At 46.4% G+C, this 23,294-nt stretch overlaps 1 protein-coding gene across 1 annotated transcript; it reads right to left on the bottom strand.

Annotated features, from left to right (window-relative positions):
* Positions 1-305: 305 nt before the first annotated feature.
* LOC137345846 (serine/arginine repetitive matrix protein 5-like) lies at positions 306-22,229 on the bottom strand. Its single transcript, XM_068009095.1, has 21 exons — positions 22,068-22,229; positions 21,657-21,844; positions 21,048-21,350; positions 20,617-20,862; positions 18,358-18,546; positions 18,038-18,195; positions 17,359-17,495; positions 16,032-16,205; positions 13,701-13,854; positions 13,433-13,538; positions 11,428-11,713; positions 10,262-10,400; positions 7,920-8,242; positions 6,611-6,749; positions 4,217-4,520; positions 2,741-2,874; positions 2,029-2,152; positions 1,307-1,440; positions 988-1,219; positions 562-897; positions 306-393 (listed from the first exon to the last, which is right to left on the bottom strand). Exons 1-21 carry the CDS (start codon positions 22,227-22,229, stop codon positions 306-308), a joined length of 4,056 nt encoding a protein of 1,351 aa, XP_067865196.1.
* Between the last annotated feature and the right edge of the window lie 1,065 nt (positions 22,230-23,294).

The raw sequence follows: 23,294 nt of genomic DNA, 5'->3' as shown, positions 1-23,294 counted from the left end.
TGTGCTGTTGATTTGTGGTCTAGCAGAGGTTTCTCTTGTGCTGTTGATTTGGGACTAGCAGAGGTTTCCCTGGTGATGTTGATTTGGGGTCTAGCATAGGTTTCTCCGGTGATGTTGATTTGGGGTCGAGCAGAGGTTTCTCCTGTGATGTTGATTTGGGTCTAGCAGAGGTTTCTCTTGTGCTGTTGATTTGGAGTCGAGCAGAGGTATCTCTTGTGCTGTAGATTTGGGGTCTAGCAGAGGTTTCTCTTGTGATGTTGATTTGGGGTCTCGCAGAGGTTTCTCTTGTCATGTTGATTTGGGGTCTAGCAGAGGTTTCTCTTGTGCTGTTGATTTGGAGTTGAGCAGAGGTTTCTCTTGTGCTGTTGATTTGAGTTCCAGCAGAGGTTTCCCCTGTGATGTTGATTTGGGGTCTAGCAGAGGTTTCTCTTGTGCTGTTGATTGGGGATCGAGCAGAGGTTTCTCCTGTGCTGTTGACTTGGGATCTAGCAGAGGTTTCTCTTGTGATGTTGATTTGTGGTCGAACAGAGGTTTCTCTTGTGCTGTTGATTTGGGTCGAACAGAGGTTTCTCTTGTGATGTTGATTTGAGGTCGAACAGAGGTTTCTCTTGTGCTGTTGGTTTGGGTCTAACAGAGGTTTCTCTGGTGAAGTTGATTTGTGGTCTCGCAGAGGTTTCTCTTGTGCTGTTGATTTGGGACGAGCAGAGGTTTCTCTGGTGATGTTGATTTGTGGTCTCGCAGAGGTTTCTCTTGTGCTGTTGATTTGGGACAAGCAGAGGTTTCTCTGGTGAAGTTGATTTGTGGTCTCGCAGAGGTTTCTCTTGTGCTGTTGATTTGGGACGAGCAGAGGTTTCTCTGGTGAAGTTGATTTGTGGTCTCGCAGAGGTTTCTCTTGTGCTGTTGATTGGGAACTAGCAGAGTTTTCTCTTGTGCTGTTGATTTGGGACTAGCAGAGGTTTCTCTGGTGATGTTGATTTGATGTCTAGCAGAGGTTTCTCCGGTAATGTTGATTTGGGGTCGAGCAGAGGTTTCTCTTGTGATGTTGATTTGGGGACTAGCAGAGCTTTCTCTTGTGCTGTTGATTTGGAGTCGAGCAGAGGTATCTCTTGTGCTGTCGATTTGGTGCCCAGCAGAGGTTTCTCATGTGCAGTTGATTTGGGGTCTGGCAGAGGTTTCTCTTGTGCTGTTGATTTGAGGTCTAGCAGAGGTTTCTCCCGTGCTGTTGATTTGGGGTGCAGCAGAGGTTTCTCTTGTGCTGTTGACTTGGGAACTAGCAGAGGTTTCTCTTGTGCTGTTGATTGGGAACTAGCAGAGGTTTCTCTTGTGATGTTGATTTGTGGTCGAACAGAGGTTTCTCTTGTGCAGTTGATTTGAGGTCTAGCAGAGGTTTGCTTGTGCTGTTGATTGGGAACTAGCAGAGGTTTCTCTTGAGCTGTTGATCTGGGATCGAGCAGAGGTTTCTCTTGTGCTGTTGATTTGGGGTCCAGCAGAGGTTTCTCTTGTGATGTTGATTTGGGGTCCAGCAGAGGTTTCTCTTGTGCTGTTGATTTGGAATCTAGCAGAGGTTTCTCCAGTGATGTTGATTTGGGGTCTAGCAGATGTTTCTTTTGTGATGTTGATTTGAGTTCCAGCAGAGGTATCCCTTGTGCTGTTGATTTGGGATCGAGAAGAGGTTTCTCTTGTGCTGTTGATTTGGGGTCTAGTAGAGGTTTCTCTTGTGCTGTTGATTTGGAGTTGAGCAGAGGTTTCTCTTGTGCTGTTGATTTGGGGTCTAGCAGAGGTTTCCCTTGTGCTGTTGATTTGGGGTCTAGCAGAGGTTTCTCCTGTGATGTTGATGTGGGGTCTAGCAGAGGTTTCTCTTGTGCTGTTGATTTGGAGTTGAGCAGAGGTTTCTCTTGTGCTGTTGATTTGGGGTCATGCAGAGGTTTCTCTTGTGATGTTGATTTGGGGTCTAGCAGAGGTTTCTCTTGTGCTGTTGATTTGGAGTTGAGCAGAGGTTTCTCTTGTGCTGTTGATTTGGGGTCTAGCAGAGGTTTTTCTTGTGATGTTGATTTGGAGTCTAGCAGAGGTTTCTCTTGTGCTGTGGATTTGAGATCCAGCAGAGGTTTCCCTTGTGATGTTGATTTGGGGTCCAGCAGAGGTTTCTCTTGTGCTGTTGATTTGGAGTTGAGCAGAGGTTTCTCTTGTGCTGTTGATTTCAGTTCCAGCAGAGGTTTCTCTTGTGATGTTGATTTGTGGTCGAACAGAGGTTTCTCTTGTGCTGTTGATTTGGGTCTCGCAGAGGTTTCTCCTGTGCTGTTGATTTGTGGTCTCGCAGAGGTTTCTCTTATGCTGTTGATTTGGGACTAGCAGAGGTTTCTCTTGAGCTGTTGATCTGGGATCGAGCAGAGGTTTCTCCTGTGATGTTGATTTGGGGTCGAGCAGAGGTTTCTCTTGTGCTGTTGATTTGGGGTCTAGCAGAGGTTTCTCTTGTGATGTTGATTTGGGATCTAGCAGAGGTTTCTCTTGTGCTGTTGATTTGGGGTCTAGCAGAGGTTTCTCTTGTGCTGTTGATTTGAGGTCTAGCAGAGGTTTCTCCCGTGCTGTTGATTTGGGGTGCAGCAGAGGTTTCTCTTGTGCTGTTGATTGGGAACTAGCAGAGGTTTCTCTGGTGATGTTGATTTGGGGTGCAGCAGAGGTTTCTCTTGTGCTGTTGACTTGGGAACTAGCAGAGGTTTCTCTTGTGCTGTTGATTGGGAACTAGCAGAGGTTTCTCTTGTGATGTTGATTTGTGGTCGAACAGAGGTTTCTCTTGTGCAGTTGATTTGAGGTCTAGCAGAGGTTTGCTTGTGCTGTTGATTGGGAACTAGCAGAGGTTTCTCTTGAGCTGTTGATCTGGGATCGAGCAGAGGTTTCTCTTGTGCTGTTGATTTGGGGTCCAGCAGAGGTTTCTCTTGTGATGTTGATTTGGGGTCCAGCAGAGGTTTCTCTTGTGCTGTTGATTTGGAATCTAGCAGAGGTTTCTCCAGTGATGTTGATTTGGGGTCTAGCAGATGTTTCTTTTGTGATGTTGATTTGAGTTCCAGCAGAGGTATCCCTTGTGCTGTTGATTTGGGATCGAGAAGAGGTTTCTCTTGTGCTGTTGATTTGGGGTCTAGTAGAGGTTTCTCTTGTGCTGTTGATTTGGAGTTGAGCAGAGGTTTCTCTTGTGCTGTTGATTTGGGGTCTAGCAGAGGTTTCCCTTGTGCTGTTGATTTGGGGTCTAGCAGAGGTTTCTCCTGTGATGTTGATGTGGGGTCTAGCAGAGGTTTCTCTTGTGCTGTTGATTTGGAGTTGAGCAGAGGTTTCTCTTGTGCTGTTGATTTGGGGTCATGCAGAGGTTTCTCTTGTGATGTTGATTTGGGGTCTAGCAGAGGTTTCTCTTGTGCTGTTGATTTGGAGTTGAGCAGAGGTTTCTCTTGTGCTGTTGATTTGGGGTCTAGCAGAGGTTTTTCTTGTGATGTTGATTTGGAGTCTAGCAGAGGTTTCTCTTGTGCTGTGGATTTGAGATCCAGCAGAGGTTTCCCTTGTGATGTTGATTTGGGGTCCAGCAGAGGTTTCTCTTGTGCTGTTGATTTGGAGTTGAGCAGAGGTTTCTCTTGTGCTGTTGATTTCAGTTCCAGCAGAGGTTTCTCTTGTGATGTTGATTTGTGGTCGAACAGAGGTTTCTCTTGTGCTGTTGATTTGGGTCTCGCAGAGGTTTCTCCTGTGCTGTTGATTTGTGGTCTCGCAGAGGTTTCTCTTATGCTGTTGATTTGGGACTAGCAGAGGTTTCTCTTGAGCTGTTGATCTGGGATCGAGCAGAGGTTTCTCCTGTGATGTTGATTTGGGGTCGAGCAGAGGTTTCTCTTGTGCTGTTGATTTGGGGTCTAGCAGAGGTTTCTCTTGTGATGTTGATTTGGGATCTAGCAGAGGTTTCTCTTGTGCTGTTGATTTGGGGTCTAGCAGAGGTTTCTCTTGTGCTGTTGATTTGGGGTCTAGCAGAGGTTTCTCTTGTGCTGTTGATTTGGGGTCTAGCAGAGGTTTCTCTTGTGATGTTGATTTGTGGTCTAGCAGAGGTTTCTCTTGAGCTGTTGATCTGGGATCGAGCAGAGGTTTGTCTTGTGATGTTGATTTGGGGTCCAGCAGAGGTTTCTCTTGTGATGTTGATTTGGGGTCGAGCAGAGGTTTCTCTTGTGCTGTTGATTTGGGGTCTAGCAGAGGTTTCTCTTGTGATGTTGAATTGGGATCGAGCAGAGGTTTCTCCGGTGATGTTGATTTGCGGTCGAGCAGAGATTTCTCTTGTGTTGTTGATTTGGGATCGAGCGGAGGTTTCTCTTGTGATGTTGATTTGGGGTCTAGCAGAGGTTTCTCTTGTGATGTTGATTTGGGGTCGAGCAGAGGTTTCTCTTGCGATGTTGATTTGGGGTGTAGCAGAGGTTTCTCTTGTGCTTTTGATTTCAGTTCCAGCAGAGGTTTCCCTTGTGCTGTTGATTTGGGATCGAGAAGAGGTTTCTCTTGAGCTGTTGATTTGGGGTCTAGCAGAGGTTTCTCTTGTGCTGTTGATTTGGAGTCGAGCAGAGGTTTCTCTTGTGCTGTTGATTTGGGGTCTAGCAGAGGTTTCTCTTGTGATGTTGATTTGGGGTCTAGCAGAGGTTTCTCTTGTGATGTTGATTTGGGGTCTAGCAGAGGTTTCTCTTGTGATGTTGATTTGGGGTCTAGCAGAGGTTTCTCTTGTGCTGTTGATTTGGGGTCTAGCAGAGGTTTCTCTTGTGATGTTGATTTGGGGTCTAGCAGAGGTTTCTCTTGTGATGTTGATTGGGAACTAGCAGAGGTTTCTCTTGTGCTGTTGATTTGGGTTCCAGCAGAGGTTTCTCTTGTGCAGTTGATTTGGGAACTAGCAGAGGTTTCTCTTGTGCAGTTGATTTGGGTCTAGCAGAGGTTTCTCTTGTGCTGTTGATTTGGGAACTAGCAGAGGTTTCTCTTGTGATGTTGATTTGGGTTCCAGCAGAGGTTTCTCTTGTGCTGTTAATTTGGGAACTAGCAGAGGTTTCTCTTGTGCAGTTGATTTGGGTCTAGCAGAGGTTTCTCTTGTGCTGTTGATTTGGGAACTAGCAGAGGTTTCTCTTGTGATGTTGATTTGGGTTCCAGCAGAGGTTTCTCTTGTGCAGTTGATTTGGGTCTAGCAGAGGTTTCTCTTGTGCTGTTGATTTGGGTTCCAGCAGAGGTTTCTCTTCTGCTGTTGATTTGGGTTCCAGCAGAGGTTTCTCTTGTGCAGTTGATTTGGGAACTAGCAGAGGTTTCTCTTGTGATGTTGATTTGGGTTCCAGCAGAGGTTTCTCTTGTGCAGTTGATTTGGGTCTAGCAGAGGATTCTCTTGTGCTGTTGATTTGGGGTCCAGCAGAGGTTTCTCATGTGCAGTTGATTTGGGGTCTGGCAGAGGTTTCTCCTGTGCTGTTGATTTGAGGTCTAGCAGAGGTTTCTCTTGTGCTGTTGATTTGGGTTCCAGCAGAGGTTTCTCTTCTGCTGTTGATTTGGGTTCCAGCAGAGGTTTCTCTTGTGCAGTTGATTTGGGAACTAGCAGAGGTTTCTCTTGTGCTGTTAATTTGGGAACTAGCAGAGGTTTCTCTTGTGATGTTGATTTGGGTTCCAGCAGAGGTTTCTCTTGTGCAGTTGATTTGGGTCTAGCAGAGGTTTCTCTTGTGCTGTTGATTTGGGTCTAGCAGAGGTTTCTCTTGTGATGTTGATTTGGGGTCCAGCAGAGGTTTCTCATGTGCAGTTGATTTGGGTCTAGCAGAGGTTTCTCTTGTGCTGTTGATTTGGGTCTAGCAGAGGTTTCTCTTGTGATGTTGATTTGGGGTCCAGCAGAGGTTTCTCATGTGCAGTTGATTTGGGTCTAGCAGAGGTTTCTCTTGTGCTGTTGATTTGGGTCTAGCAGAGGTTTCTCCTGTGCTGTTGATTTGAGGTCTAGCAGAGGTTTCTCTTGTGCTGTTGATTTGGGGTCGAGCAGAGGTTTCTCTTGTGCTGTTGATTTGGGAACTAGCAGAGGTTTCTCTTGTGATGTTGATTTGGGGTCGAGCAGAGGTTTCTCTTGTGCTGTTGATTTGGGACGAGCAGAGGTTTCTCTTGTGCTGTTGATTGGGAACTAGCAGAGATTTCTCTTGTGATGTTGATTTGGGGTCTAGCAGAGATTTCTCTTGTGATGTTGATTTGGGGTCTAGCAGAGGTTTCTCTTGTGCTGTTGATTTGGGGTCGAGCAGAGGTTTCTCTTGTGCTGTTGATTTGGGACGAGCAGAGGTTTCTCTTGTGCTGTTGATTGGGAACTAGCAGAGATTTCTCTTGTGATGTTGATTTGGGACAAGCAGAGGTTTCTGTGGTGATGTTGATTTGATGTCTAGCAGAGGTTTCTCCGGTAATGTTGATTTGGGGTCGAGCAGAGGTTTCTCCTGCGACGTTGATTTGGGGTCGAGCAGAGGTTTCTCTTGTGCTGTTGATTTGGGACGAGCAGAGGTTTCTCTGGTGATGTTGATTTGTGGTCTCGCAGAGGTTTCTCTTGTGCTGTTGATTGGGAACTAGCAGAGATTTCTCTTGTGATGTTGATTTGGGGTCTAGCAGAGGTTTCTCTTGTGCTGTTGATTTGGAGTCGAGCAGAGGTTTCTCTTCTGCTCTAGATTTGGTGCCCAGCAGAGGTTTCTCTTGTGATGTTGATTTGGGGTCGAGCTGAGGTTTCTCTTGTGATGTTGATTTGGTGTCTAGCAGAGGTTTCTCATGTGCAGTTGATTTGGGGTCCAGCAGAGGTTTCTCTTGTGATGTTGATTTGTGGTCTAGCAGAGGTTTCTCTTGTGATGTTGATTTGGGGTCTAGCAGAGGTTTCTCTTGAGCTGTTGATCTGGGATCGAGCAGAGGTTTCTCTTGTGATGTTGATTTGTGGTCGAACAGAGGTTTCTCTTGTGCAGTTGATTTGAGGTCTAGCAGAGGTATCTCTTGTGCTGTTGATTGGGAACTAGCAGAGGTATCTCTTGTGCTGTTGATTGGGAACTAGCAGAGGTTTCTCTTGTGATGTTGATCTGGGATCGAGCAGAGGTTTCTCTTGTGATGTTGATTTGGGGTCTAGCAGAGGTTTCTCTTGTGCTGTTGATTTGGAGTTGAGCAGAGGTTTCTCTTGTGCTGTTGATTTGGGGTCTAGCAGAGGTTTTTCTTGTGATGTTGATTTGGAGTCTAGCAGAGGTTTCTCTTGTGCTGTGGATTTGAGATCCAGCAGAGGTTTCCCTTGTGATGTTGATTTGGGGTCCAGCAGAGGTTTCTCTTGTGCTGTTGATTTGGAGTTGAGCAGAGGTTTCTCTTGTGCTGTTGATTTCAGTTCCAGCAGAGGTTTCTCTTGTGATGTTGATTTGTGGTCGAACAGAGGTTTCTCTTGTGCTGTTGATTTGGGTCTCGCAGAGGTTTCTCCTGTGCTGTTGATTTGTGGTCTCGCAGAGGTTTCTCTTATGCTGTTGATTTGGGACTAGCAGAGGTTTCTCTTGAGCTGTTGATCTGGGATCGAGCAGAGGTTTCTCCTGTGATGTTGATTTGGGGTCGAGCAGAGGTTTCTCTTGTGCTGTTGATTTGGGGTCTAGCAGAGGTTTCTCTTGTGATGTTGATTTGGGATCTAGCAGAGGTTTCTCTTGTGCTGTTGATTTGGGGTCTAGCAGAGGTTTCTCTTGTGCTGTTGATTTGGGGTCTAGCAGAGGTTTCTCTTGTGCTGTTGATTTGGGGTCTAGCAGAGGTTTCTCTTGTGATGTTGATTTGTGGTCTAGCAGAGGTTTCTCTTGAGCTGTTGATCTGGGATCGAGCAGAGGTTTGTCTTGTGATGTTGATTTGGGGTCCAGCAGAGGTTTCTCTTGTGATGTTGATTTGGGGTCGAGCAGAGGTTTCTCTTGTGCTGTTGATTTGGGGTCTAGCAGAGGTTTCTCTTGTGATGTTGAATTGGGATCGAGCAGAGGTTTCTCCGGTGATGTTGATTTGCGGTCGAGCAGAGATTTCTCTTGTGTTGTTGATTTGGGATCGAGCGGAGGTTTCTCTTGTGATGTTGATTTGGGGTCTAGCAGAGGTTTCTCTTGTGATGTTGATTTGGGGTCGAGCAGAGGTTTCTCTTGCGATGTTGATTTGGGGTGTAGCAGAGGTTTCTCTTGTGCTTTTGATTTCAGTTCCAGCAGAGGTTTCCCTTGTGCTGTTGATTTGGGATCGAGAAGAGGTTTCTCTTGAGCTGTTGATTTGGGGTCTAGCAGAGGTTTCTCTTGTGCTGTTGATTTGGAGTCGAGCAGAGGTTTCTCTTGTGCTGTTGATTTGGGGTCTAGCAGAGGTTTCTCTTGTGATGTTGATTTGGGGTCTAGCAGAGGTTTCTCTTGTGATGTTGATTTGGGGTCTAGCAGAGGTTTCTCTTGTGATGTTGATTTGGGGTCTAGCAGAGGTTTCTCTTGTGCTGTTGATTTGGGGTCTAGCAGAGGTTTCTCTTGTGATGTTGATTTGGGGTCTAGCAGAGGTTTCTCTTGTGATGTTGATTGGGAACTAGCAGAGGTTTCTCTTGTGCTGTTGATTTGGGTTCCAGCAGAGGTTTCTCTTGTGCAGTTGATTTGGGAACTAGCAGAGGTTTCTCTTGTGCAGTTGATTTGGGTCTAGCAGAGGTTTCTCTTGTGCTGTTGATTTGGGAACTAGCAGAGGTTTCTCTTGTGATGTTGATTTGGGTTCCAGCAGAGGTTTCTCTTGTGCTGTTAATTTGGGAACTAGCAGAGGTTTCTCTTGTGATGTTGATTTGGGTTCCAGCAGAGGTTTCTCTTGTGCAGTTGATTTGGGTCTAGCAGAGGTTTCTCTTGTGCTGTTGATTTGGGTTCCAGCAGAGGTTTCTCTTCTGCTGTTGATTTGGGTTCCAGCAGAGGTTTCTCTTGTGCAGTTGATTTGGGAACTAGCAGAGGTTTCTCTTGTGATGTTGATTTGGGTTCCAGCAGAGGTTTCTCTTGTGCAGTTGATTTGGGTCTAGCAGAGGATTCTCTTGTGCTGTTGATTTGGGGTCCAGCAGAGGTTTCTCATGTGCAGTTGATTTGGGGTCTGGCAGAGGTTTCTCCTGTGCTGTTGATTTGAGGTCTAGCAGAGGTTTCTCTTGTGCTGTTGATTTGGGTTCCAGCAGAGGTTTCTCTTCTGCTGTTGATTTGGGTTCCAGCAGAGGTTTCTCTTGTGCAGTTGATTTGGGAACTAGCAGAGGTTTCTCTTGTGCTGTTAATTTGGGAACTAGCAGAGGTTTCTCTTGTGATGTTGATTTGGGTTCCAGCAGAGGTTTCTCTTGTGCAGTTGATTTGGGTCTAGCAGAGGTTTCTCTTGTGCTGTTGATTTGGGTCTAGCAGAGGTTTCTCTTGTGATGTTGATTTGGGGTCCAGCAGAGGTTTCTCATGTGCAGTTGATTTGGGTCTAGCAGAGGTTTCTCTTGTGCTGTTGATTTGGGTCTAGCAGAGGTTTCTCTTGTGATGTTGATTTGGGGTCCAGCAGAGGTTTCTCATGTGCAGTTGATTTGGGTCTAGCAGAGGTTTCTCTTGTGCTGTTGATTTGGGTCTAGCAGAGGTTTCTCCTGTGCTGTTGATTTGAGGTCTAGCAGAGGTTTCTCTTGTGCTGTTGATTTGGGGTCGAGCAGAGGTTTCTCTTGTGCTGTTGATTTGGGAACTAGCAGAGGTTTCTCTTGTGATGTTGATTTGGGGTCGAGCAGAGGTTTCTCTTGTGCTGTTGATTTGGGACGAGCAGAGGTTTCTCTTGTGCTGTTGATTGGGAACTAGCAGAGATTTCTCTTGTGATGTTGATTTGGGGTCTAGCAGAGATTTCTCTTGTGATGTTGATTTGGGGTCTAGCAGAGGTTTCTCTTGTGCTGTTGATTTGGGGTCGAGCAGAGGTTTCTCTTGTGCTGTTGATTTGGGACGAGCAGAGGTTTCTCTTGTGCTGTTGATTGGGAACTAGCAGAGATTTCTCTTGTGATGTTGATTTGGGACAAGCAGAGGTTTCTGTGGTGATGTTGATTTGATGTCTAGCAGAGGTTTCTCCGGTAATGTTGATTTGGGGTCGAGCAGAGGTTTCTCCTGCGACGTTGATTTGGGGTCGAGCAGAGGTTTCTCTTGTGCTGTTGATTTGGGACGAGCAGAGGTTTCTCTGGTGATGTTGATTTGTGGTCTCGCAGAGGTTTCTCTTGTGCTGTTGATTGGGAACTAGCAGAGATTTCTCTTGTGATGTTGATTTGGGGTCTAGCAGAGGTTTCTCTTGTGCTGTTGATTTGGAGTCGAGCAGAGGTTTCTCTTCTGCTCTAGATTTGGTGCCCAGCAGAGGTTTCTCTTGTGATGTTGATTTGGGGTCGAGCTGAGGTTTCTCTTGTGATGTTGATTTGGTGTCTAGCAGAGGTTTCTCATGTGCAGTTGATTTGGGGTCCAGCAGAGGTTTCTCTTGTGATGTTGATTTGTGGTCTAGCAGAGGTTTCTCTTGTGATGTTGATTTGGGGTCTAGCAGAGGTTTCTCTTGAGCTGTTGATCTGGGATCGAGCAGAGGTTTCTCTTGTGATGTTGATTTGTGGTCGAACAGAGGTTTCTCTTGTGCAGTTGATTTGAGGTCTAGCAGAGGTATCTCTTGTGCTGTTGATTGGGAACTAGCAGAGGTTTCTCTTGTGATGTTGATCTGGGATCGAGCAGAGGTTTCTCTTGTGATGTTGATTTGGTGTCTAGCAGAGGTTTCTCATGTGCAGTTGATTTGGGATCGAGCAGAGGTTTCTCTTGTGATGTTGATTTGGGATCGAGCAGAGGTTTCTCTTGTGATGTTGATTTGGTGTCTAGCAGAGGTTTCTCATGTGCAGTTGATTTGGGGTCTAGCAGAGGTTTCTCTTGTGATGTTGATTTGTGGTCTAGCAGAGGTTTCTCTTGTGATGTTGATTTGTGGTCTAGCAGAGGTTTCTCTTGAGCTGTTGATCTGGGATCGAGCAGAGGTTTCTCTTGTGATGTTGATTTGGGGTCCAGCAGAGGTTTCTCTTGTGATGTTGATTTGGGGTCCAGCAGAGGTTTCTCTTGTGCTGTTGACTTGGGAACTAGCAGAGGTTTCTCTTGTGCTGTTGATTTGTGGTCTAGCAGAGGTTTCTCTTGTGATGTTGATTTGGGATCAGCAGAGGTTTCTCTAGTGCTCTTGACTTGGGAACTAGCAGAGGTTTCTCTTGTGCTGTTGATTGGGAACTAGCAGAGGTTTCTCTTGTGATGTTGATTTGGGGTCCAGCAGAGGTTTCTCTTGTGCTGTTGATTTGGGGTCTAGCAGAGGTTTCTCCAGTGATGTTGATTTGGGGTCTAGCAGATGTTTCTTTTGTGATGTTGATTTGAGTTCCAGCAGAGGTTTCCCTTGTGCTGTTGATTTGGGATCGAGAAGAGGTTTCTCTTGTGCTGTTGATTTGGGGTCTAGTAGAGGTTTCTCTTGTGCTGTTGATTTGGAGTTGAGCAGAGGTTTCTCTTCTGCTCTAGATTTGGTGCCCAGCAGAGGTTTCTCTTGTGATGTTGATTTGGGGTCTAGCAGAGGTTTCTCTTGTGATGTTGATTTGTGGTCTAGCAGAGGTTTCTCTTGTGATGTTGATTTGGGGTCTAGCAGATGTTTCTCTTCTGCTGTTGATTTGGGACAAGCAGAGGTTTCTCTTGTGATGTTGATTTTGGTTCCAGCAGAGGTTTCTCTTGTGCTGTTGATTTGGGGTCCAGCAGAGGTTTCTCATGTGCAGTTGATTTGGGGTCTGGCAGAGGTTTCTCCTGTGCTGTTGATTTGAGGTCCAGCAGAGGTTTCTCTTGTGCTGTTGATTCGAGGTCTAGCAGAGGTTTCTCCTGTGCTGTTGATTTGAGGTCCAGCAGAGGTTTCTCTTGTGCTGTTGATTTGGGGTCCAGCAGAGGTTTCTCATGTGCAGTTGATTTGAGGTCCAGCAGAGGTTTCTCTTGTGCTGTTGATTTGGGGTCTGGCAGAGGTTTCTCCTGTGCTGTTGATTTGAGGTCCAGCAGAGGTTTCTCTTGTGCTGTTGATTTGGGGTCCAGCAGAGGTTTCTCTTGTGCTGTTGATTTGGGGTCCAGCAGAGGTTTCTCATGTGCAGTTGATTTGAGGTCCAGCAGAGGTTTCTCTTGTGATGTTGATTTGGGGTCTGGCAGAGGTTTCTCCTGTGCTGTTGATTTGAGGTCCAGCAGAGGTTTCTCTTGTGCTGTTGATTCGAGGTCTAGCAGAGGTTTCTCTTGTGATGTTGATTTGTGGTCTAGCAGAGGTTTATCCTGTGATGTTGATTTGTGGTCTAGCAGAGGTTTCTCTTGTGATGTTGATTGGGAACTAGCAGAGGTTTCTCTTGTGCTGTTGACTTGGGATCGAGCAGAGGTTTCTCTTGTGATGTTGACTTGGGGTCGAGCAGAGGTTTCTCCTGTGATGTTGATTTGGGGTCGAGCAGAGGTTTCTCCTGTGATGTTGATTTGGGGTCGAGCAGAGGTTTCTCTTGTGATGTTGTTTGGGTCCAGCAGAGGTTTCTCTTGTGATGTTGATTTGGGTCCAGCAGAGGTTTCTCTTGTGCTGTTGATTTGGAGTTGAGCAGAGGTTTCTCTTGTGCTGTTGATTTGAGTTCCAGCAGAGGTTTCCCTTGTGATGTTGATTTGGGGTCCAGCAGAGGTTTCTCTTGTGCTGTTGATTTGGGATCGAGCAGAGGTTTCTCCTGTGATGTTGATTTGGGGTCGAGCAGAGGTTTCTCTTGTGATGTTGTTTGGGGTCTCGTAGAGGTTTCTCTTGTGATGTTGATTTGGGTCTAGCAGAGGTTTCTCTTGTGATGTTGATTTGTGGTCTAGCAGAGGTTTCTCTTGTGCTGTTGATTTGGAGTTGAGCAGAGGTTTCTCTTGTGCTGTTGATTTGTGGTCTAGCAGAGGTTTCTCTTGTGCTGTTGATTTGGGACGAGCAGAGGTTTCTCTGGTGATGTTGATTTGTGGTCTAGCAGAGGTTTCTCTTGTGCTGTTGATTTGGGGTCTAGCAGAGGTTTCTCTGGTGATGTTGATTTGTGGTCTAGCAGAGGTTTCTCTGGTGATGTTGATTTGGGGTCTAGCAGAGGTTTCTCTTGTGCTGTTGATTGGGAACTAGCAGAGGTTTCTCTTGTGCTGTTGATTTGGAGTTGAGCAGAGGTTTCTCTTGTGCTGTTGATTTGAGTTCCAGCAGAGGTTTCCCTTGTGATGTTGATTTGGGGTCCAGCAGAGGTTTCTCTTGTGCTGTTGACTTGGGATCTAGCAGAGGTTTCTCTTGTGATGTTGATTTGTGGTCGAACAGAGGTTTCTCTTGTGCTGTTGATTTGGGTCGAGCAGAGGTTTCTCTTGTGATGTTGATTTGTGGTCGAACAGAAGTTTCTCTTGTGCTGTTGGTTTGGGTCTAGCAGAGGTTTCTCTTGTGCTGTTGATTTGGGATCAGCAGAGGTTTCTCTAGTGCTGTTGACTTGGGAAGTAGCAGAGGTTTCTCTTGTGCTGTTGATTTGTGGTCTAGCAGAGGTTTCTCTTGTGCTGTTGATTTGTGGTCGAACAGAGGTTTCTCTTGTGCAGTTGATTTGGGACGAGCAGAGGTTTCTCTGGTGATGTTGATTTGTGGTCTAGCAGAGGTTTCTCTTGTGCTGTTGATTGGGAACTAGCAGAGGTTTCTCTTGTGATGTTGATTTGTGGTCGAACAGAGGTTTCTCTTGTGCAGTTGATTTGGGACGAGCAGAGGTTTCTCTGGTGATGTAGATTTGTGGTCTAGCAGAGGTTTCTCTGGTGATGTTGATTTGATGTCTTGCAGAGGTTTCTCCGGTAATGTTGATTTGGGGTCGAGCAGAGGTTTCTCCTGCGACGTTGATTTGGGATCGAGCAGAGGTTTCTCTTGTGATGTTGATTTGGGGTCTAGCAGAGGTTTCTCTTGTGCTGTTGATTTGGGACTAGCAGAGGTTTCTCTGGTGATGTTGATTTGATGTCTAGCAGAGGTTTCTCCGGTAATGTTGATTTGGGGTCGAGCAGAGGTTTCTCCTGCGACGTTGATTTGGGGTCGAGCAGAGGTTTCTCTTGTGCTGTTGATTTGGGACGAGCAGAGGTTTCTCTTGTGCTGTTGATTTGTGGTCTCGCAGAGGTTTCTCTTGTGCTGTTGATTTGGGACAAGCAGAGGTTTCTCTGGTGATGTTGATTTGGGGTCCAGCAGAGGTTTCTCTTGTGCTGTTGATTTGGCTCTCGCAGAGGTTTCTCCTGTGATGTTGATTTGTGGTCTAGCAGAGGTTTCTCTTATCCTGTTGATTTGGGACTAGCAGAGGTTTCTCTTGAGCTGTTGATCTGGGATCGAGCAGAGGTTTCTCTTGTGATGTTGATTTGGGGTCGAGCAGAGGTTTCTCTTGTGCTGTTGATTTGGGGTCTAGCAGAGGTTTCTCTTGTGATGTTGATTTGGGATCTAGCAGAGTTTTCTCTTGTGCTGTTGATTTGGGACTAGCAGAGGTTTCTCTTGAGCTGTTGATCTGGGATCGAGCAGAGGTTTGTCTTGTGATGTTGATTTGGGGTCCAGCAGAGGTTTCTCTTGTGATGTTGATTTGGGGTCTAGCAGAGGTTTCTCTTGTGATGTTGATTTGGGGTCGAGCAGAGGTTTCTCTTGCGATGTTGATTTGGGGTCGAGCAGAGGTTTCTCTTGTGATGTTGATTTGGGGTCTAGCAGAGGTTTCTCTTGTGCTGTTGATTTGGGACAAGCAGAGGTTTCTCTTGTGCTGTTAATTTGGGAACTAGCAGAGGTTTCTCTTGTGATGTTGATTTGGGGTCTAGCAGAGGTTTCTCTTGAGCTGTTGATCTGGGATCGAGCAGAGGTTTCTCTTGTGATGTTGATTTGGGTCTAGCAGAGGTTTCTCTTGTGCTGTTGATTTGGGATCGAGCAGAGGTTTCTCTTGTGATGTTGATTTGTGGTCTCGCAAAAGTTTCTCCTGTGATGTTGATTTGGGGTCTAGCAGAGGTTTCTCTTGTGATGTTGATTTGGGGTCTAGCAGAGGTTTCTCTTGTGATGTTGATTTGGGGTCGAGCAGAGGTTTCTCTTGCGATGTTGATTTGGGGTCGAGCAGAGGTTTCTCTTGCGATGTTGATTTGGGGTGTAGCAGAGGTTTCTCTTGTGCTTTTGATTTCAGTTCCAGCAGAGGTTTCCCTTGTGCTGTTGATTTGGGATCGAGAAGAGGTTTCTCTTGAGCTGTTGATTTGGGGTCGAGCAGAGGTTTCTCTTGTGATGTTGATTTGGGGTCTAGCAGAGGTTTCTCTTGTGATGTTGATTTGGGGTCGAGCAGAGGTTTCTCTTGCGATGTTGATTTGGGGTGTAGCAGAGGTTTCTCTTGTGCTTTTGATTTCAGTTCCAGCAGAGGTTTCCCTTGTGCTGTTGATTTGGGATCGAGAAGAGGTTTCTCTTGAGCTGTTGATTTGGGGTCGAGCAGAGGTTTCTCTTGTGCTGTTGATTTGGAGTCGAGCAGAGGTTTCCCTTGTGCTGTTGATTTGGGATCGAGCAGAGGTTTCTCCGGTGATGTTGATTTGGAGTCGAGCAGAGGTTTCCCTTGTGCTGTTGATTTGGGGTCGAGCAGAGGTTTCTCTTGTGCTGTTGATTTGGAGTCGAGCAGAGGTTTCCCTTGTGCTGTTGATTTGGGATCGAGCAGACGTTTCTCTTGTGATGTTGATTTGGGGTCTAGCAGAGGTTTCTCTTGTGATGTTGATTTGGGGTCTAGCAGAGGTTTCTCTTGTGCTGTTGATTTGGGATCGAGCAGAGGTTTCTCTTGTGATGTTGATTTGGGGTCTAGCAGAGGTTTCTCTTGTGATGTTGATTTGGGGTCTAGCAGAGGTTTCTCTTGAGCTGTTGATCTGGGATCGAGCAGAGGTTTCTCTTGTGATGTTGATTTGGGGTCCAGCAGAGGTTTCTCTTGTGATGTTGATTTGGGGTCTGGCAGAGGTTTCTCTTGTGCTGTTGATTTGGGGTCCAGCAGATGTTTCTCTTGTGATGTTGATTTGGGATCTAACAGAGGTTTCTCCGGTGATGTTGATTTGGGGTCGAGCAGAGGTATCTCTTGTGATGTTGATTTGGGGTCTAGCAGAGGTTTCTCCTGTGATGTTGATTCGGGTCCAGCAGAGGTTTCTCTTCTGCTCCAGATTTGGTGCCCAGCAGCGGATTCTCTTCTGTTGTTGGTTTGGGGTCTAGCAGAGGTTTCTCATGTGCAGTTGATTTGGGGTCTAGCAGAGGTTTCTCCTGTGCTGTTGATTTGAGCTCTAGCAGAGGTTTCTCTTGTGATGTTGATTTGGGGTCTAGCAGAGGTTTCTCCTGTGCTGTTGATTTGAGCTCTAGCAGAGGTTTCTCTTGTGATGTTGATTTGGGGTCTAGCAGAGGTTTCTCTTGTGCTGTTGATTTGGGGTCTGGCAGAGGTTTCTCCTGTGCTGTTGATTTGAGGTCCAGCAGAGGTTTCTCTTGTGCTGTTGATTCGAGGTCTAGCAGAGGTTTCTCCTGTGCTGTTGATTTGAGGTCCAGCAGAGGTTTCTCTTGTGCTGTTGATTTGGGGTCCAGCAGAGGTTTCTCATGTGCAGTTGATTTGAGGTCCAGCAGAGGTTTCTCTTGTGCTGTTGATTTGGGGTCTGGCAGAGGTTTCTCCTGTGCTGTTGATTTGAGGTCCAGCAGAGGTTTCTCTTGTGCTGTTGATTTGGGGTCCAGCAGAGGTTTCTCTTGTGCTGTTGATTTGGGGTCCAGCAGAGGTTTCTCATGTGCAGTTGATTTGAGGTCCAGCAGAGGTTTCTCTTGTGATGTTGATTTGGGGTCTGGCAGAGGTTTCTCCTGTGCTGTTGATTTGAGGTCCAGCAGAGGTTTCTCTTGTGCTGTTGATTCGAGGTCTAGCAGAGGTTTCTCTTGTGATGTTGATTTGTGGTCTAGCAGAGGTTTATCCTGTGATGTTGATTTGTGGTCTAGCAGAGGTTTCTCTTGTGATGTTGATTGGGAACTAGCAGAGGTTTCTCTTGTGCTGTTGACTTGGGATCGAGCAGAGGTTTCTCTTGTGATGTTGACTTGGGGTCGAGCAGAGGTTTCTCCTGTGATGTTGATTTGGGGTCGAGCAGAGGTTTCTCCTGTGATGTTGATTTGGGGTCGAGCAGAGGTTTCTCTTGTGATGTTGTTTGGGTCCAGCAGAGGTTTCTCTTGTGATGTTGATTTGGGTCCAGCAGAGGTTTCTCTTGTGCTGTTGATTTGGAGTTGAGCAGAGGTTTCTCTTGTGCTGTTGATTTGAGTTCCAGCAGAGGTTTCCCTTGTGATGTTGATTTGGGGTCCAGCAGAGGTTTCTCTTGTGCTGTTGATTTGGGATCGAGCAGAGGTTTCTCCTGTGATGTTGATTTGGGGTCGAGCAGAGGTTTCTCTTGTGATGTTGTTTGGGGTCTCGTAGAGGTTTCTCTTGTGATGTTGATTTGGGTCTAGCAGAGGTTTCTCTTGTGATGTTGATTTGTGGTCTAGCAGAGGTTTCTCTTGTGCTGTTGATTTGGAGTTGAGCAGAGGTTTCTCTTGTGCTGTTGATTTGTGGTCTAGCAGAGGTTTCTCTTGTGCTGTTGATTTGGGACGAGCAGAGGTTTCTCTGGTGATGTTGATTTGTGGTCTAGCAGAGGTTTCTCTTGTGCTGTTGATTTGGGGTCTAGCAGAGGTTTCTCTGGTGATGTTGATTTGTGGTCTAGCAGAGGTTTCTCTGGTGATGTTGATTTGGGGTCTAGCAGAGGTTTCTCTTGTGCTGTTGATTGGGAACTAGCAGAGGTTTCTCTTGTGCTGTTGATTTGGAGTTGAGCAGAGGTTTCTCTTGTGCTGTTGATTTGAGTTCCAGCAGAGGTTTCCCTTGTGATGTTGATTTGGGGTCCAGCAGAGGTTTCTCTTGTGCTGTTGACTTGGGATCTAGCAGAGGTTTCTCTTGTGATGTTGATTTGTGGTCGAACAGAGGTTTCTCTTGTGCTGTTGATTTGGGTCGAGCAGAGGTTTCTCTTGTGATGTTGATTTGTGGTCGAACAGAAGTTTCTCTTGTGCTGTTGGTTTGGGTCTAGCAGAGGTTTCTCTTGTGCTGTTGATTTGGGATCAGCAGAGGTTTCTCTAGTGCTGTTGACTTGGGAAGTAGCAGAGGTTTCTCTTGTGCTGTTGATTTGTGGTCTAGCAGAGGTTTCTCTTGTGCTGTTGATTTGTGGTCGAACAGAGGTTTCTCTTGTGCAGTTGATTTGGGACGAGCAGAGGTTTCTCTGGTGATGTTGATTTGTGGTCTAGCAGAGGTTTCTCTTGTGCTGTTGATTGGGAACTAGCAGAGGTTTCTCTTGTGATGTTGATTTGTGGTCGAACAGAGGTTTCTCTTGTGCAGTTGATTTGGGACGAGCAGAGGTTTCTCTGGTGATGTAGATTTGTGGTCTAGCAGAGGTTTCTCTGGTGATGTTGATTTGATGTCTTGCAGAGGTTTCTCCGGTAATGTTGATTTGGGGTCGAGCAGAGGTTTCTCCTGCGACGTTGATTTGGGATCGAGCAGAGGTTTCTCTTGTGATGTTGATTTGGGGTCTAGCAGAGGTTTCTCTTGTGCTGTTGATTTGGGACTAGCAGAGGTTTCTCTGGTGATGTTGATTTGATGTCTAGCAGAGGTTTCTCCGGTAATGTTGATTTGGGGTCGAGCAGAGGTTTCTCCTGCGACGTTGATTTGGGGTCGAGCAGAGGTTTCTCTTGTGCTGTTGATTTGGGACGAGCAGAGGTTTCTCTTGTGCTGTTGATTTGTGGTCTCGCAGAGGTTTCTCTTGTGCTGTTGATTTGGGACAAGCAGAGGTTTCTCTGGTGATGTTGATTTGGGGTCCAGCAGAGGTTTCTCTTGTGCTGTTGATTTGGCTCTCGCAGAGGTTTCTCCTGTGATGTTGATTTGTGGTCTAGCAGAGGTTTCTCTTATCCTGTTGATTTGGGACTAGCAGAGGTTTCTCTTGAGCTGTTGATCTGGGATCGAGCAGAGGTTTCTCTTGTGATGTTGATTTGGGGTCGAGCAGAGGTTTCTCTTGTGCTGTTGATTTGGGGTCTAGCAGAGGTTTCTCTTGTGATGTTGATTTGGGATCTAGCAGAGTTTTCTCTTGTGCTGTTGATTTGGGACTAGCAGAGGTTTCTCTTGAGCTGTTGATCTGGGATCGAGCAGAGGTTTGTCTTGTGATGTTGATTTGGGGTCCAGCAGAGGTTTCTCTTGTGATGTTGATTTGGGGTCTAGCAGAGGTTTCTCTTGTGATGTTGATTTGGGGTCGAGCAGAGGTTTCTCTTGCGATGTTGATTTGGGGTCGAGCAGAGGTTTCTCTTGTGATGTTGATTTGGGGTCTAGCAGAGGTTTCTCTTGTGCTGTTGATTTGGGACAAGCAGAGGTTTCTCTTGTGCTGTTAATTTGGGAACTAGCAGAGGTTTCTCTTGTGATGTTGATTTGGGGTCTAGCAGAGGTTTCTCTTGAGCTGTTGATCTGGGATCGAGCAGAGGTTTCTCTTGTGATGTTGATTTGGGTCTAGCAGAGGTTTCTCTTGTGCTGTTGATTTGGGATCGAGCAGAGGTTTCTCTTGTGATGTTGATTTGTGGTCTCGCAAAAGTTTCTCCTGTGATGTTGATTTGGGGTCTAGCAGAGGTTTCTCTTGTGATGTTGATTTGGGGTCTAGCAGTGGTTTCTCTTGTGATGTTGATTTGGGGTCGAGCAGAGGTTTCTCTTGCGATGTTGATTTGGGGTCGAGCAGAGGTTTCTCTTGCGATGTTGATTTGGGGTGTAGCAGAGGTTTCTCTTGTGCTTTTGATTTCAGTTCCAGCAGAGGTTTCCCTTGTGCTGTTGATTTGGGATCGAGAAGAGGTTTCTCTTGAGCTGTTGATTTGGGGTCGAGCAGAGGTTTCTCTTGTGATGTTGATTTGGGGTCTAGCAGAGGTTTCTCTTGTGATGTTGATTTGGGGTCGAGCAGAGGTTTCTCTTGCGATGTTGATTTGGGGTGTAGCAGAGGTTTCTCTTGTGCTTTTGATTTCAGTTCCAGCAGAGGTTTCCCTTGTGCTGTTGATTTGGGATCGAGAAGAGGTTTCTCTTGAGCTGTTGATTTGGGGTCGAGCAGAGGTTTCTCTTGTGCTGTTGATTTGGAGTCGAGCAGAGGTTTCCCTTGTGCTGTTGATTTGGGATCGAGCAGAGGTTTCTCCGGTGATGTTGATTTGGAGTCGAGCAGAGGTTTCCCTTGTGCTGTTGATTTGGGGTCGAGCAGAGGTTTCTCTTGTGCTGTTGATTTGGAGTCGAGCAGAGGTTTCCCTTGTGCTGTTGATTTGGGATCGAGCAGACGTTTCTCTTGTGATGTTGATTTGGGGTCTAGCAGAGGTTTCTCTTGTGATGTTGATTTGGGGTCTAGCAGAGGTTTCTCTTGTGCTGTTGATTTGGGATCGAGCAGAGGTTTCTCTTGTGATGTTGATTTGGGGTCTAGCAGAGGTTTCTCTTGTGATGTTGATTTGGGGTCTAGCAGAGGTTTCTCTTGAGCTGTTGATCTGGGATCGAGCAGAGGTTTCTCTTGTGATGTTGATTTGGGGTCCAGCAGAGGTTTCTCTTGTGATGTTGATTTGGGGTCTGGCAGAGGTTTCTCTTGTGCTGTTGATTTGGGGTCCAGCAGATGTTTCTCTTGTGATGTTGATTTGGGATCTAACAGAGGTTTCTCCGGTGATGTTGATTTGGGGTCGAGCAGAGGTATCTCTTGTGATGTTGATTTGGGGTCTAGCAGAGGTTTCTCCTGTGATGTTGATTCGGGTCCAGCAGAGGTTTCTCTTCTGCTCCAGATTTGGTGCCCAGCAGCGGATTCTCTTCTGTTGTTGGTTTGGGGTCTAGCAGAGGTTTCTCATGTGCAGTTGATTTGGGGTCTAGCAGAGGTTTCTCCTGTGCTGTTGATTTGAGCTCTAGCAGAGGTTTCTCTTGTGATGTTGATTTGGGGTCTAGCAGAGGTTTCTCCTGTGCTGTTGATTTGAGCTCTAGCAGAGGTTTCTCTTGTGATGTTGATTTGGGGTCTAGCAGAGGTTTCTCTTGTGCTGTTGATTTGGAGTCGAGCAGAGGTTTCTCTTCTGCTCTAGATTTGGTGCCCAGCAGAGGATTCTCTTCCGCTGTTGTTTTGGGGTCGAGCAGAGGTTTCTCATGTGCAGTTGATTTGGGGTCTAGCAGAGGTTTCTCCTGTGCTGTTGATTTGAGGTCTAGCAGAGGTTTCTCTTGTGCTGTTGGTTTGAGGTCTAGCAGAGGATTCTCCCGTGCTGTTGGTTTGGGGTCTAGCAGAGTTTTCTCTTGTGCTGTTGATTGGGAAATAGCAGAGGTTTCTCTTGTGCTGTTGATTTGGGATCGAGCAGAGGTTTCTCCTGTGCTGTTGATTTGTGGTCTAGCAGAGGTTTCTCCTGTGCTGTTGATTGGGAACTAGCAGAGGTTTCTCTTGTGCTGTTGATTTGGGACTAGCAGAGGTTTCTCTTGAGCTGTTGATCTGGGATCGAGCAGAGGTTTCTCCGGTGATGTTGATTTGGGGTCGAGCAGAGGTTTCTCCGGTGATGTTGATTTGGGGTCTAGCAGAGGTTTCTCCGGTGATGTTGATTTGGGGTCGAGCAGAGGTTTCTCTTGTGATGTTGATTTGGGGTCTAGCAGAGGTTTCTCTTGTGCTGTTGATTTGGAGTCGAGCAGAGGTTTCTCTTCTGCTCTAGATTTGGTGCCCAGCAGAGGATTCTCTTCTGCTGTTGGTTTGGGGTCCAGCACAGGTTTCTCATGTGCAGTTGATTTGGGGTCTAGCAGAGGTTTCTCCTGTGCTGTTGATTTGAGGTCTAGCAGAGGTTTCTCTTGTGATGTTGATTTGGGATCTAGCAGAGGTTTCTCTTGTGCTGTTGATTTGGGTCTAGCAGAGGTTTCTCTTGTGCTGTTGATTTGGGATCGAGCAGAGGTTTCTCCTGTGCTGTTGACTTGGGATCCAGCAGAGGTTTCTCTTGTGCTGTTGATTGGGAACTAGCAGAGGTTTCTCTTGTGATGTTGATTTGTGGTCGAACAGAGGTTTCTCTTGTGCTGTTGATTTGTGGTCTAGCAGAGGTTTCTCTTGTGCTGTTGATTTGGGGTCCAGCAGAGGTTTCTCTTGAGCTGTTGATCTGGGATCGAACAGAGGTTTCTTTTGTGATGTTGATTTGGGGTCCAGCAGAGGTTTCTCTTGTGATGTTGATTTGGGGTCCATCAGAAGTTTCTCTTGTGCTGTTGATTTGGGTCTAGCAGAGGTTTCTCTTGTGCTGTTGATTTGGGGTCTAGCAGAGGTTTCTCTTGTGATGTTGATTTGGGTCTAGCAGAGGTTTCTCTTGTGCTGTTGATTTGGGGTCTAGCAGAGGTTTCTCCTGTGATGTTGATTTGGAGTTGAGCAGAGGTTTCTCTTGTGATGTTGATTTGGGATCTAGCAGAGGTTTCTCCTGTGCTGTTGATTTGGGTCTAGCAGAGGTTTCTCTTGTGCTGTTGATTTGGGATCGAGCAGAGGTTTCTCTTGTGATGTTGATTTGGGATCTAGCAGAGGTTTCTCCTGTGCTGCTGACTTGGGATCTAGCAGAGGTTTCTCTTGTGATGTTGATTTGTGGTCGAACAGAGGTTTCTCCTGTGCTGTTGATTTGTGGTCTAGCAGAGGTTTCTCTTATACTGTTGATTTGGGACTAGCAGAGGTTTCTCTAGAGCTGTTGATCTGGGATCGAGCAGAGGTTTCTCTTGTGATGTTGATTTGGGTTCCAGCAGAGGTTTCTCTTGTGATGTTGATTTGGGGTCGAGCAGAGGTTTCTCTTGTGCTGTTGATTTGGGGTCTAGCAGAGGTTTCTCTTGTGATGTTGATTTGGGGTCCAGCAGAGGTTTCTCTTGTGATGTTGATTTGGGGTCTGGCAGAGGTTTCTCTTGTGCTGTTGATTTGGGGTCCAGCAGAGGTTTCTCTTGTGATGTTGATTTGGGATCTAACAGAGGTTTCTCCGGTGATGTTGATTTGGGGTCGAGCAGAGGTATCTCTTGTGATGTTGATTTGGGGTCTAGCAGAGGTTTCTCCTGTGATGTTGATTTGGGTCCAGCAGAGGTTTCTCTTGTGCTGTTGATTTGGAGTCGAGCAGAGGTTTCTCTTCTGCTCCAGATTTGGTGCCCAGCAGAGGATTCTCTTCTGCTCTTGGTTTGGGGTCTAGCAGAGGTTTCTCCTGTGCTGTTGATTTGAGGTCTAGCAGAGGTTTCTCTTGTGCTGTTGGTTTGAGGTCTAGCAGAGGATTCTCTTGTGCTGTTGATT

This window comes from Heterodontus francisci, chromosome 29, assembly GCF_036365525.1.
Source record: "Heterodontus francisci isolate sHetFra1 chromosome 29, sHetFra1.hap1, whole genome shotgun sequence".
Taxonomy (NCBI): domain Eukaryota; kingdom Metazoa; phylum Chordata; class Chondrichthyes; order Heterodontiformes; family Heterodontidae; genus Heterodontus; species Heterodontus francisci.
This window is presented reverse-complemented; position numbering and strand designations above follow the sequence as displayed.

Excerpts from the sequence above, each read along its gene's own strand:
- LOC137345846 (XM_068009095.1), bottom strand. The coding sequence starts at position 22,229 with ATGGACCCCAAATCAACATCACAAGAGAAACCTCTGCTGGACCCCAAA. Across the intron at positions 16,206-17,358 it reads ACATCACAGGAGAAACCTCT|ACCCCAAACCAACAACAGAA; the intron begins GCTCGATCCCAA and ends AACCTCTGCTAG. Across the intron at positions 10,401-11,427 it reads TACTAGACCCCAAATCAACA|ACACCAAATCAACATCACAA; the intron begins GCACAAGAGAAA and ends AACCTCTGCTAG.